The 12,711-nt window shown below is 35.4% G+C and overlaps 1 protein-coding gene across 4 annotated transcripts in view; it reads left to right on the top strand.

The window, feature by feature from the left end:
• celf3a (cugbp, Elav-like family member 3a) overlaps window positions 1-12,711 on the top strand; it is a 129,195-nt gene that overhangs the window by 96,632 nt on the left and 19,852 nt on the right. For 3 of the 4 annotated variants that reach the window (XR_005635430.1, XR_005635431.1, XM_039767448.1), the window contains exons 4-8: window positions 2,323-2,451; window positions 2,974-3,053; window positions 7,799-7,942; window positions 8,889-9,039; window positions 11,248-11,256. Coding sequence is in view for 2 of the 4 variants with exons in the window: in XM_039767448.1 (XP_039623382.1) it covers window positions 2,323-2,451; window positions 2,974-3,053; window positions 7,799-7,942; window positions 8,889-9,039; window positions 11,248-11,256 (513 nt within the window). In the remaining 2 variants the exon portion in view is untranslated. The remainder of the gene's footprint in view (window positions 1-2,322; window positions 2,452-2,973; window positions 3,054-7,798; window positions 7,943-8,888; window positions 9,040-11,247; window positions 11,257-12,711) is intronic. The other variant, XM_039767464.1, reaches the window with a different exon arrangement.

Raw genomic sequence — 12,711 nt, 5'->3', positions numbered from 1 at the left:
TGTGGATTTCCTTTGGGCGCTCTGGTTTCCTCCCACAGTCCAAAGACATGCTGGTTAGGTGGATTGGTGATTCTAAATTGGCCTTAGTGTGTGCTTGGTGTGTGGGTGTGTTTGTGTGTGTCCTGCGGTGGGTTGGCACCCAGCCCGGGATTGGTTCCTGCCTTGTGCCCTGTGTTGGCTGGGATTGGCTCCAGCAGACCCCCGTGACCCTGTGTTAGGATTCAGCGGGTTGGAAAATGGATGGATGGATAAAGAATGGTGTTCTCCTAGCGTGTTTATAGACTTATATGTCTAAAATGTATGTTTGATTACTGTGTGCAGGTAAATATTGTGAGAAATGGAGAACGTTAAACACACATGGGATACCACTGGCAAAAATATGACAGCGAAAGAATTACCAATTTTATAACCATGTCGAGTGAAACATTATGATGCCTTACTTTTTCATCCAAGTAGCCTTATTGTGTAGTTACTTCATCATTGCCACCATTATAATATACCCTGCCAAGAACAAGCACAAGATAGGGTCCAGCTTTATGGGATTTACTCATAAATATCTGCACTGAGCCAATTTAAACTCACCAATGAACCTATGAGAATATCTTTGAATGTTGATGCCTGGAAAATAGATATAAACAAAGTAAGAATGTGAAATTTCCACAGAGAAGAAGAATGGAATTGAAGTGAAGCTGTAAAAAGCTGTGCACCTTCTGTTCCACTCTGCTCCCGTGCATTATTTCCTGAAACTGCATGGCAGAAGCGCATAGAATTAGTCTCATTCATACAACTTGATGAATAAAGAGTAACTGTAGAAATCATTATTAGAGAAGCAGTAACTGCCATCTTGATTTTCTCATGAGTCTCATATGAGCAGCAGTGCAACAGTGAAGAAATGGAGGGTACTTGTTTCATTGTTGAGGATTTAACCCTTTTGTAGAAGTATCAAAAATCTGCCACGCTCATGTAAATGGTGTCAGTGACTTTAACCCACCATAAAATTTTATCATGTTGTTAGCACATTGACTTTCCCATGTGAAATGTTGTTGCTGTCTATAATTCTTAATGGAATGTAAATTAAGTTCATTAGTAATTATGCTCTCATTTGCAGCGGGTCATTGGTGCCATGTGTGAAAAAAAGACTTGTATTGGAAATGTCTGACTCTCATTAGGCAAAGTCTTTGGTACCAGGTACCAACAGCAACAAAATGTTTAGAATATAAAATAATACACTTATACAGAAGTCTCAAAAAATAGCCATCTGTAATAAATCCCACTTAATTGTTGCATGCCTCTATTGTTTCTGCGCTGATAAACAGAATATTTCAGTTGATAACCGCATACAAAGAAATGACAGCAAGAATCATTTCCAATGTAAAATTTAACATATGAGGTCTGAGAAGAATGTTTGCAGCATGAAATGTAAGAATCAAAAAATGTATAATGTAGTTATGACATTATAATTTCCAATATGAGTTTCTTGAATATGCAATATTATATCTACACTGACATTTTTCATGGAAAAGCAGAGACTTTTTAGTAAAGCTCCATGTTTATTCAAATTCTTTGATGTTTGGCTGGAAGCGCTTGTTACATATTTGTGTTCAAGGTTCTACAGAAAGATAGAGATTAATATTACTAAAATATAGCAATATAAACAGACGTTGTCCATAAGAATACTGTGTTTAACTAACAATTTGTAAATTGGACTGAAATTTGCTTATCTCTGAAGTGGTAAGCATTGGGCATAAAAACAACTGAAATAAGCTCTCAAAATGAAAAGGAGAGATAATATTCTTGGTGGTGTGACTTTTTTCAATAGTGAAACTGGGCTCTCATAGCAGAGCTTCAGTGCTCGGTGATTTAGCACATCAATCCCAACTCTGGCGCTCTTTGCTGAATATTCATGGCAGAGTGGCAGGCTGCTGTGATTTAGCACACTTATTTCTGCACTTGTGCGACTGATGAATATTCATGGTGGATCTGCAGCTTGCTGTGATCTAGCATGATGGCAATAAAAGAGAGAAGAGTACAAAGAAAGGTTACCCCATAAATTCCACTTTTATTATACCCTGGGGGCTTTACCACATCAGCTACTGGTGACTTCTTGGATATTTCATATACAGAATCTTATAGCATGAATTAGAAGGAATTGATTCAGTGCTTCAGTATGAAATAACACAAAAAGGTTAGCATGCTGACATCCCCACGTATTCCCTTGACACTCTTTCTGTTTATGTGTCTGCTGTTCTGTTTGTTTTACATTCTGTCTCACTTCGTTAATGAATTTATCAGTCTTTGAGTTTTTTCACTCTGATTTTGCAGAAGACAGGAAATTGTTTGTAGGCATGCTGGGTAAGCAGCAGACAGATGAAGATGTGAGGAAGATGTTTGAACCATTCGGCAGCATTGATGAGTGCACAGTGCTAAGAGGACCTGATGGAACAAGTAAAGGTATGAATCATGAAATATCAGATGTGGTCCATCTCACATCTATAGTTGAACATTATTGTATCACTCTATTGGACTCTACTGTATGGTATATACTTTACAATTATCTGTTTATCATACAAAATAGGATTTAAGTGAAGATAATATCATTCCAAGAAATTCTAGAATGTTATAAATTTACATTTATTTATGAACAAGCTTCTGTTTGTGTGAATAATGCCGGCTTGCCTGACCCACAATAGTGCAAATCAGTTTGACATTTATTCAAGGGTAGTGATGGTATTAGTAAACTGCACATAGCAGGAAGTACATGAATGAAGTAACAGTAGTATATTCAATGTAAATTAAGAACCAGTCAGTTATATTGGTGTATGCAAATGTATGCTGGGTATCTTATAAAAGTGGCACACAGATATAATTAGATGATTCATATTTTATCATATCTTAGATACTTTGCTCTCAGGTAAATATGTTTCCCTCTCTCTGTCTCTCTCTCTTTCTCTGTCTCTCTCTCTTTGTCTGCAGGTTGTGCTTTTGTAAAATTCCAGACGCATGCAGAAGCACAAGCTGCCATTAACTCTCTACATGGGAGTCGCACTTTACCGGTAAGTTTTGTTCCCAGTGCAGTTTCAAGTTCTTTAAGTAGCTTTAGATGTAGATTTAAACACTTGCTTTCACTCTGTGGCATTTCCCTGGTGTCTCGCTCTCTGAGCCAATAGTAAGACAAAGAGCTAGGAGATGAATTTCCTTGGTGCTAAAGACTCCTAAGAGTCTGCTGAGTAGACTAGAGACAAAATAAGGTGAAGGAAAAAGAAACCGAGTGAAACTCACTTCACTGATGGGCTTTTGCACCATGTTGGAAAGCCAGCAGTTGTCTGGGCAGGTAGTTTGTCACTACTCATTTTTAAAACCATCTATTCATTTATTTTCTAGTCTCACTTAATACAAGTTTGTGAAGGTCTACAGCCTTTTCAGAGTACATTGGCTGCTGTACAACCATTATAGAACACACTCAACGACACAACCACCCTGAAAATGTTTAACTGCTAACCAAACTACAGTACACTACCTTTGAAAAGCTACGTAACGAATATGCAAAGTTAACATAAAACATTCTGCTGCTGCGAATTGAACCAATGACTCTTAAATTGTGAGTCGCCAATGCCATTAGATCACCTTCCCTAAACAACAGGTTATTCATATTTCCATTAACAATATTGGAAACTAAACAAAACAGATTCTGAAATGTGGATGTTTTGTGTTTTTTACAGTCATGGTGATTAGGGCAAAGAGATGCTTGTCCCAGTTATTCAGTTAGAACTGACATCATGTCAGGTAGTAAAGATTAATAAGATACTATGAAAGTAAAAAATAAACTGAACTGCAGGATTCTGCTAAATCAGCTGGCAAAAACTATTTTTGTTACTTGAATACTTAAAAAAAATCTCAAGGAACCTTTTATTTTATTTACTTAGTTAATACCAAAATGATTTCAGCACAGAAACATATACATACTTGTATGTTCATTATATATGAGTAAAACACAATAAAATAATTTATCAGTATTTCTTAATCACAATAAACGTATTGATAAATCAGACACCATGCACCCTCAAAAAGAAAAAACACTAAACCAAAGAAATGTTAGAAATACAATGGTTTCATTTAAGGTTTTCAATTCAAAGTCTAACTAACAGCAGACACAGTTAATATATACTGTAGTGAATATTCATCAATTAGTATTTGGTGTACCCTCGTCCCTGGGTTACCTTTTTAATTAACCTTTTTATGAATTTAAATTCCTCAACTGCATATCTATCTCATGTAATATTAACTGAATACCTGGCTATTAAAATTAAAGCATATTTAATGTAGCAATACCATAACTTGCATGTGTTAAAGTCTCCATAACTTAATTTCTATTAAATTGGAGGTTGCCATGGTTGTTAATTTAAATGAATGACCAAATTTCTAGAAGCTGACTATATAGATTTTCTGTGGTTTAGCCCCTTGTTCAGGAAACATAATTTTTTTTCTATGGCTTGTTTTTGGCCCACAAATGTATTCTATATTTTTATCTAAGATTTGTGGAATAGGACAGGGGCTTAATCATGATCTATAAAGTGGGGTTTTGGCATGCCTGTTTGCATAAACATGACCCTGATACAGTAGAATCACAGACAACTGATTTCCTCATTTGTCATTTATCATTACACACAAAGAGATTTCCAATCTCTGGTAAATGATCTTTCCACACTAAAGGCTGACAAGAGGGTAATTTTTATTTTATGGTTTTACCCCAAGTCTAAGTCAATGATGACAGCAGCTTGTATCAGTACTGATGTTTGCATAAATAATAAAAGTATCCCTAGGGAGGAGATAAACTCTGTACATAAATTCCTGTGGTCAAAAGATGTATCCCATGAAATGTTCCCTTGATACAAAATCCCATACGATTTACTTCATCTCATCTACAGTAGTAAGAGAAAATAAAATGCGTAGACAGTAGGAATTTGAGAAGAGTGTCGGGGCTGGTGAGATTTGCCCTCTTGCATCTAACCCAAAAATGTGCCACTATAATTATTTTACATACTTCCATTCTTTGAAGCACTTTATTGCTTTTGCCATTGTCATGTACAATCCAAAGTAACAGAGCAGATAACGCATAACCACTTGTCTCCCCACATCTGGTGTTTGATACACTTGATGGGAAATGTATATACTACTCATTGATTTAAGATTACATCAACGTGGACAGACACTTGTAGGGAAAGATCACAGTTAATTGCAATATATAATTGTGTGTTGATGCAGGGGATTGCTGGTTTTGTAACTGCCCACTATTAAGGTGGATCCACACTGATCCTTTGTCATTCTATATTTATCCATGTTTAGGAGCAGAATCAGTACCTTGTTTTTCTGATGTCCATATATGAAAATGTGTTTGTTTTCAACAACCATGGCTGGTATAAATCACCACATATATTAAAAATAGTAAAAAGAAAGAGTGCAACAACTCAAATATGCTTCTGCTTTTTTTATCATTTTATTGCATATGTCAATCTACTCTGTAATCAAGTGAATGCACATCCAAAGTCAGCTGCCAGCTTCTTAATGTGTACCTTCACTATACTATAATGGAATGATGCAGAATAAATAAATGATTTTGTTGTCTTTGGCAGTTAAAGGTATAAGGTAGAAATGATGGGTTTTCAAGGCTGTCCTCTGATAAAGACATAAATATTATTGTTGCACAAATGAAAATCTTGCTTGCTTCATGCTACAGATAGTGCTCATTTGGTTTGCACACCAGAAACAGATCAGAGGCAAGAATAACTTGGTGCCTGTTAAAAATGATATTGACAAATGCCTACAGTGTACATCCAATGCCACTTGGATGATGTGATTGGCTTCTACAAGGCAAAACACAGCCCCCGTCTAAGAGGAGTGAAACATGGCATGATTTGCTCATTGTCCACCTTAATAAAAAGATTAGTGTCTGTGTGTCTGTGCTATGTTTCTGTCATTCCATCAGATGGTACATTGCAAACATCAGCCCTGCATTTATAAATATCATACCAAATGGCACATAACAGAGACATAGGTATTGCATTTGTCATTTCAGTAGACAGTGCATTTTATTACTACAAATGTTTTTGATGTACCATCTGTTAGAATTACTAATACACCATATTTTATTGCTACATGCATTACCAAATACATTCCAATAGATTTAAGACTGCAATAGTCAAGGTCTATGTTGATTACTTAGATTTCGTCCTGTCTTAGATGGGTAGCACAGCTAGTTTTACAATTAAATCAGTCCTATACTACAAAGACATTCGTGTTAGATTCATTAAAATGAATTTCAGTGTGATCCTAATGTTAGTATGTTTTAACTTACTTTAGTTTATATATTCACTCATTACAAAAGTTTTACACAGGCATGACAATTACATTGAACATTTATTTTGTCAGCAATAGTAATTTTACACTTGTATTGGTTTAAACGTTTACTTTTCCTGAAAAAATAATTTCAGATATCAAATTTAGAAACATACGTGATGGACTGGCATCCCCATCTATGATTGGTTTCTTCCTACAACCCTGAAATGGTTGGAAAATGAATTATGAAGACAACTTCATAAATAACCAGTGAATGTTTGAATAGTTTAAAAAAACATACACGGTTCTACTAACTGTATTATTTGGTTGTGCTGTTTATGCACTTCTACAGCAGCTACCACCTTTACACAGGCCTACTTAGTACTGCATCACATCATGTGGAATTGTACATGTGAAATTCTTCAACTGATTTTTTTCTACATTCAACATTTTTTAAATTCATGACAGACATTGTTTCTTGAGAAATGTAAGCCACCGTAATGGACTACATGAGTTTTCAGTTAATGCAACACAATCGTAGTAGTAAATATGCTTATACTGGAAGGAACCCTGACAATTAACCAATCGTTCTGAAACAGTATTTTATTTCATAAAGTTCTCATCATCTTCTAGGAGGACTCTTAATGAATGACATAATCATCAAAGGTATCATATACTGTAAATGTTGAAAATTGACTGGTTCTTGAACTTCCTACAGCTGTTAAAACCTTTCATTGTTTTTCAAATATTAAATATTCCTTTACCTTTGTTAAGGAAGCAGGATGTTAGAGTTATGAGTGGCACTTGCTCACAGTTCCTGTTGTGGTATAAAACCCCTGGTAGGCCACTGTCTGTGGAGAATGCATGGGTTCTCCCAAAGACAGTATTGACAACTCTAAATTGGCCTAAGGTGACTAGGAACAGGCAAGCTATCTGGGCTAAGTGGTGTTTTCTTTCCAAATGTTTCCTTATTTTACATTAAATGACAATTTGAGCATTAACCTCATTTTGTAGATGCAATAATATTATACAACATAACTTTTCAAACCTACTAAATCCTGGTAACACAGCACTGGTACTAGTCTCTGCAGTGTCATTTGCAAGGTAGGAACTAGCCCTGGATGAAGTGCCTGTTCATAGCATGAGCTACTCACACACACACATTACAGGAATACTTTAGATTTGCTAATTAACCTTAATCTTTGAGTGTAGATGAAAACCTAAAGAACCAAAAAAAAAAAAAGACACACACACACACACACAGTCAAACTACATGCAGATAGTGCTCATGTGTGGAATTTAAACTCAGGATGATCTTTGAGGCTTCACCATGCCTCCATAGGGGAGTAATATTTTCCTGAAAGAAAATGTTTTTTTTGTAAAATCTGCTCTTTAAATATCATCTTTGATATGATATATAATCAGTAAATCCAATTTTTCTTCTTTACATTGAACTGTTCTATAGGGGGCCTCATCTAGTTTGGTGGTGAAATTTGCTGACACAGAGAAGGAGAGAGGTCTTAGACGGATGCAGCAGGTAGCCAACCAGCTGGGCATGTTTAGCCCTATGACTTTGCAGTTTGGGGCATACAGTGCTTATACACAAGCGGTAAGGAAATGTTTCCTCTGCCCTAACTTTCCTGCTTCTTGATGACAAACTGTCAACCAGATCACTTGAGATTTATTCTGAATGTTTTTTTCTCTCATTGAAGAATCTTAAAATTATTTTAAAAAATAATGTTGTGCTCATTTACTTTAATTACAAAAATATGGTAAATGACATACTGTATTAATAAAAATATTTCCTTTTAGTCCTACTTATTTAGCAGTCACTTTTATAAAAAGTAATTTAGGAACTGTTACTGTAAATAATATTGCTATTTTCAACAGTTATGCAATACTTTTCATAATTGTCATTTGTGATGCAGTACTTCTACAACAGCAAAGCATACAGCGTTTTAAAACTAGGATAAAAAATGTTGTTCTCTCATTTAGAGTTTAACCAATAATATTTTGATATGCCCAGCTGGGTTTAAGTCTCCAATTATTAGACATTGTCATAAACGAATACATTATTAGACTCTGCATAAAAGAAGAAAGAAGCTATGCAAAGTGAACGGTGCCTTCAGTGTCAAAATATTCATTGTTTATTAACTACTTTTTAAAATATCATTCCAATTGCAAAAATTTATAACTGCTTCTCTTAATAGTAAGCTTATTTACATAAACACTTATTCAAATGCATTTATATTACTGTGTAATTGGTAAAAAAAAGAACATTGCAGTTGATTTGATGGTGTAAATCTCCTTACTTTACATTTCTAAGCAGAATTTACAGTTCAAGGAGGCAATTTGTCTGCTACAGCCAGATTTTCAGTTTTGCAGGTGTTAAATCAGCAGTGCTTTATATAAATTACCATGCCATTATAATTGTTCATGAAGTATATTTTGATTTTTAAAGACTTATGGTACAATATTCAATGATAAAAATACATATCTCTGAACAAGTTAATACCTGTCATTAATAAAGTTTCTATATTTTCATCCCCCAATAGTTGATGCAGCAGCAGGCAGCCCTGGTTGCAGCTCAAAATGCCTACCTCAACCCCATGGCCACCATGGCAGCAGTGCAGATGCAGCAGATGGCTGCATTAAATGCCAATGGGCTGATCGCCACTCCAATCACACCCATTACCCCCTCATCAGGTGAGTAGAAGCCCTCTCATACCTTGTACCTACATATATAAACCAACGACACTTTGGACATTAAAAACCTAGTGTAAAACTACAGATTTTAATATGGTTTACTTGGCAATAACTCATGTATTAATTTTCTACACATGCTAATTTCAAACAGTGTTGTTGGGGCCACAGCATAAAAGATGCAAGGTGAAAAACCCACAATGATTGCACTAGTCCATCATAGGCCACACTGGAATATGGGAAGAATCCAGAACACACTTATAACACTCACATAGGCAAGGCTTAAAATAAAACTGAACATACCATCTACATTTGAAAATGACACAGGCATACATTTTTAAACCTGCTTAATCAAATTCACAGCCGCGGTGCCAAGTGGATTATTTACCAGCAACTTCCAGTACAAGACAGGAATTAGCTCTGAATGAGGTGCCAGTCCATTGCAGGGCCTGGTCATGCAGACACACAGATGGGGTCAATTTTATAATAATACCTAAAGAAGAACCTAATGACATGGGTAAAAGATGCAAACAACACACAGACGGTGATCATGTGCACAATTTAAACCCAGGCTGCAGGGTCTTTGAAGGCCACTGTGCCATCCATTGGAATAATCCATCCATTTCTAAATAATTATAAAGTCTTGAAGATACCCAGAACTAACTGATATAATTTCCTGGAAAATACATATTATGAAAAGCAGATGAAGGCAAAAACTGCCTGGCAGCATTTTGTCAATATCTGCTTCGGGGTTTTAGGCATTCAAATGGCAAATTTAGTGATTATTTTAAACTAGTAGAATATTTTAAGTTTTGCCACCCGGATAGCAACAAAGGTGGAAGAAACAACATGATACTAAGAAGAGCTGAAAATGGTATTCTCTTGTGTGGAGGCTACCTCCATCTTGTTACAGCTGCATGGGTATATGATTTTAATCTGATTTCTTCAGCATTACTTCTGCTTCCTCTGAATGTACAATATCTTTTCCCTCATGGATTACATCCTGTCCGAATTGGGATTTTAATGCTCTCTGCTTTCCTTAACTCATCTCATTGAATTGACATGACTCACACAGGCTCCAAGTATAATGCAGCAATGTTGGCCTCGGAGGCCACTTCACCTTAAAGGAAAAAAATAATTAAAAGTATAAATTGGAATAAATAAACAATTTATACTTATAAAAAGTCTCTGCTGTTTTGTGACACTGATAAGGACTCAGGCTTTATTGAAAAATTAATGAATGGATGAAAGTATCTTTCTTAAATATATGTTGACATTATATAAACAAATTGCATAATACTATGCTTTAAATCTCTGTGAGCAGTATTGTAAAACACAAAAGGAGTAGGGTTATCTGCCACTGTGAATCTCACATAGACAAAAGTTTTACTTGTTGTTCCTCTGCCTCACTGCAGTGAAACAATAGACTGCATCTGTCAAGGCAAAGAAGGTGATTCATTTATTGAATTGATTTAAATATCAAATATTACTACTATCCTGACTGAAATAGTTATGACTGAAGGCCAAAATGGAGGTCCTCTGTTCACATGGTCTTCTTTATTATGTGCTCTCTGAGTGATGGACAAAACTGACTTGAATATAAAAAACTGATGAAAACATATATTCACTACAATTGCAACAAAACATGTTCTTTTGGATAGGTTGCATGCGTACAATTTTCTCTCTCTCTCGTTCTTTCTTTCCTTCTTTCTTTCTTTTGGCACCATGCTATGTATGAGGCTGAAATAATTGACTAACTGATATTAATTTCTAACTTAATGAGTGAAGAAATGTAAAACTGATCATAAAATGGTTAACTGTGTTTTCTACAGTGCAGAGCTTGCTGTGTATTTGTATTTTTTATAGAAACACACATGCACACAAACACACATTTATAATCTAGTTATTCACCTTTGTGTGGTAAATGCTATAAGAACATCCGCATTTGCAGATGCTACTTTCTCACTGTATGAAATGAACCCTCTCCTTTTTCTTAGGCTTACTTGGCACAGGTGCATACTGAGTGAACAGTTGGGGTCTTAATTTGAATGTGAAATGGTACAGGATTGTGGGATACTGCAACTTTATTTATACGTTGAGAATTGACCCTAATCAGACTGTCCCTTTCTCCCATCTTTAATTATGTTGATCTTTTAAAACCGGACTCCTGCCGAAATTCCTGCTCCTCAAATTGGATGTTCTGTGTAACAGTATGGCAAGGTTTGTTACAAAATTGTGCTTCCTTCCCCATCATTGTGTATGTGTTTTACCAGTATGGCTGAACTGGGATCAGTATTGAATCAAAATATAGAACACCGATTTTCTGTTTTGTTTCTTTGTTAATTTAATTGTTTGTTTGTTTGTTTGTTTGTTTTTTAGTTTATGGAAATCATTCACTCAGATTTTACAGATCATCTGAATGGACATTATTGTGTAAAAATAATGCTGAATCCTTGTCTAATGATAAAATTCAGAATATGACAACAGCACCTGTGACCATGACTGACACCATAGTAAAGAAAATCCTTCTCAATTTAAAACACATTTTATAAAGCATAGCCTTAAGAAAATTCATTTGAGGTCTGTTTTCTCATCCAGCAGGACTTAGCCACTAGCTAACCAAGAGGTATTTTACCCACTGGCTCTTGGTACAAGACTTTGAGAATAATCTGTCCTGTCTGTCATCAAAAAACGTCAAAAATGCAAACATAATGTGGGAGAATGTAAGCAATAATGCAGGGGTAGAAAAAAATACACTCTTTCTCCAGATCCAGATTGTTTCACACATATATAGATATATGTACAGCAAGAGCAAAAATCTGATTGTTACAAAGATTTATAGTGAAAAGGTCAGTAAGCTGGCTTCATGCTTATAGGCGGTTGTCAGTGCAGTTTAGCAGTGCACTTGTTACCACGTCTCAACAAGACACAGCAGAGAGGAGACACATCTGTCAGGAATCAGAGCAGGGAGAATGGAATCTATTCAAATCTCTGCTTGTGACTTCATGGGATTTCTTCGAAACAGATCTGCTGTGGCATATTAAATGGCAAAATCCACAGACTATTACACCCCATTAAAAACATTATGTAATATGAAAGCCAAAGACACATCTCCTAAATATCATATCATCCTGTGTCACAGTAATGCTTTATTGTAAATGGTGTATGTCTATCTATCTATCTATCTATCTATCTATCTATCTATCTATCTGTCTATCTATCTGTCTATCTCTATGTCAATCAACAGCTAGAGTCTGTCCAAAGTGGCCTTGCAGTAATGCTGTGTGAAAGTTTGTTTTATTAAGCTCAACCAGTCCATCTCAAACCTCATAAACAAAGAACTGAGTTGACAGCCTTGGATATTGTGTTAATATAATCCAGATTATGTTATGATCAGGCTTCTGGAAGTTAGAAGTCTTTTCAGCCAATTTTCACTAGTAAATAATAGTAATAATAATAATAACAAAAACATGCAACACTGTATTTAACGATGTGATGGCGATATGTCATCACCTCAGTAGACAAAATTGCCAAAAATAATAATCTTTTTATGGATAACATTGTTAATTGTAACACTTCCATATTTTCGTCATGATCTAAAATGTCTCAGTTTCTTTATGTTTTGGGGTTTTTACTGTCTGTTAGAGAAGGGCTGCACACTCAGTTCCTTGAAGG

The sequence above is a fragment of the Polypterus senegalus genome, chromosome 1 (assembly GCF_016835505.1).
Source record: "Polypterus senegalus isolate Bchr_013 chromosome 1, ASM1683550v1, whole genome shotgun sequence".
NCBI lineage: Eukaryota > Metazoa > Chordata > Cladistia > Polypteriformes > Polypteridae > Polypterus > Polypterus senegalus.
The sequence above is the reverse complement of the archived record's forward strand: the minus strand, read 5'-3'. Positions and strand labels throughout refer to the sequence as shown.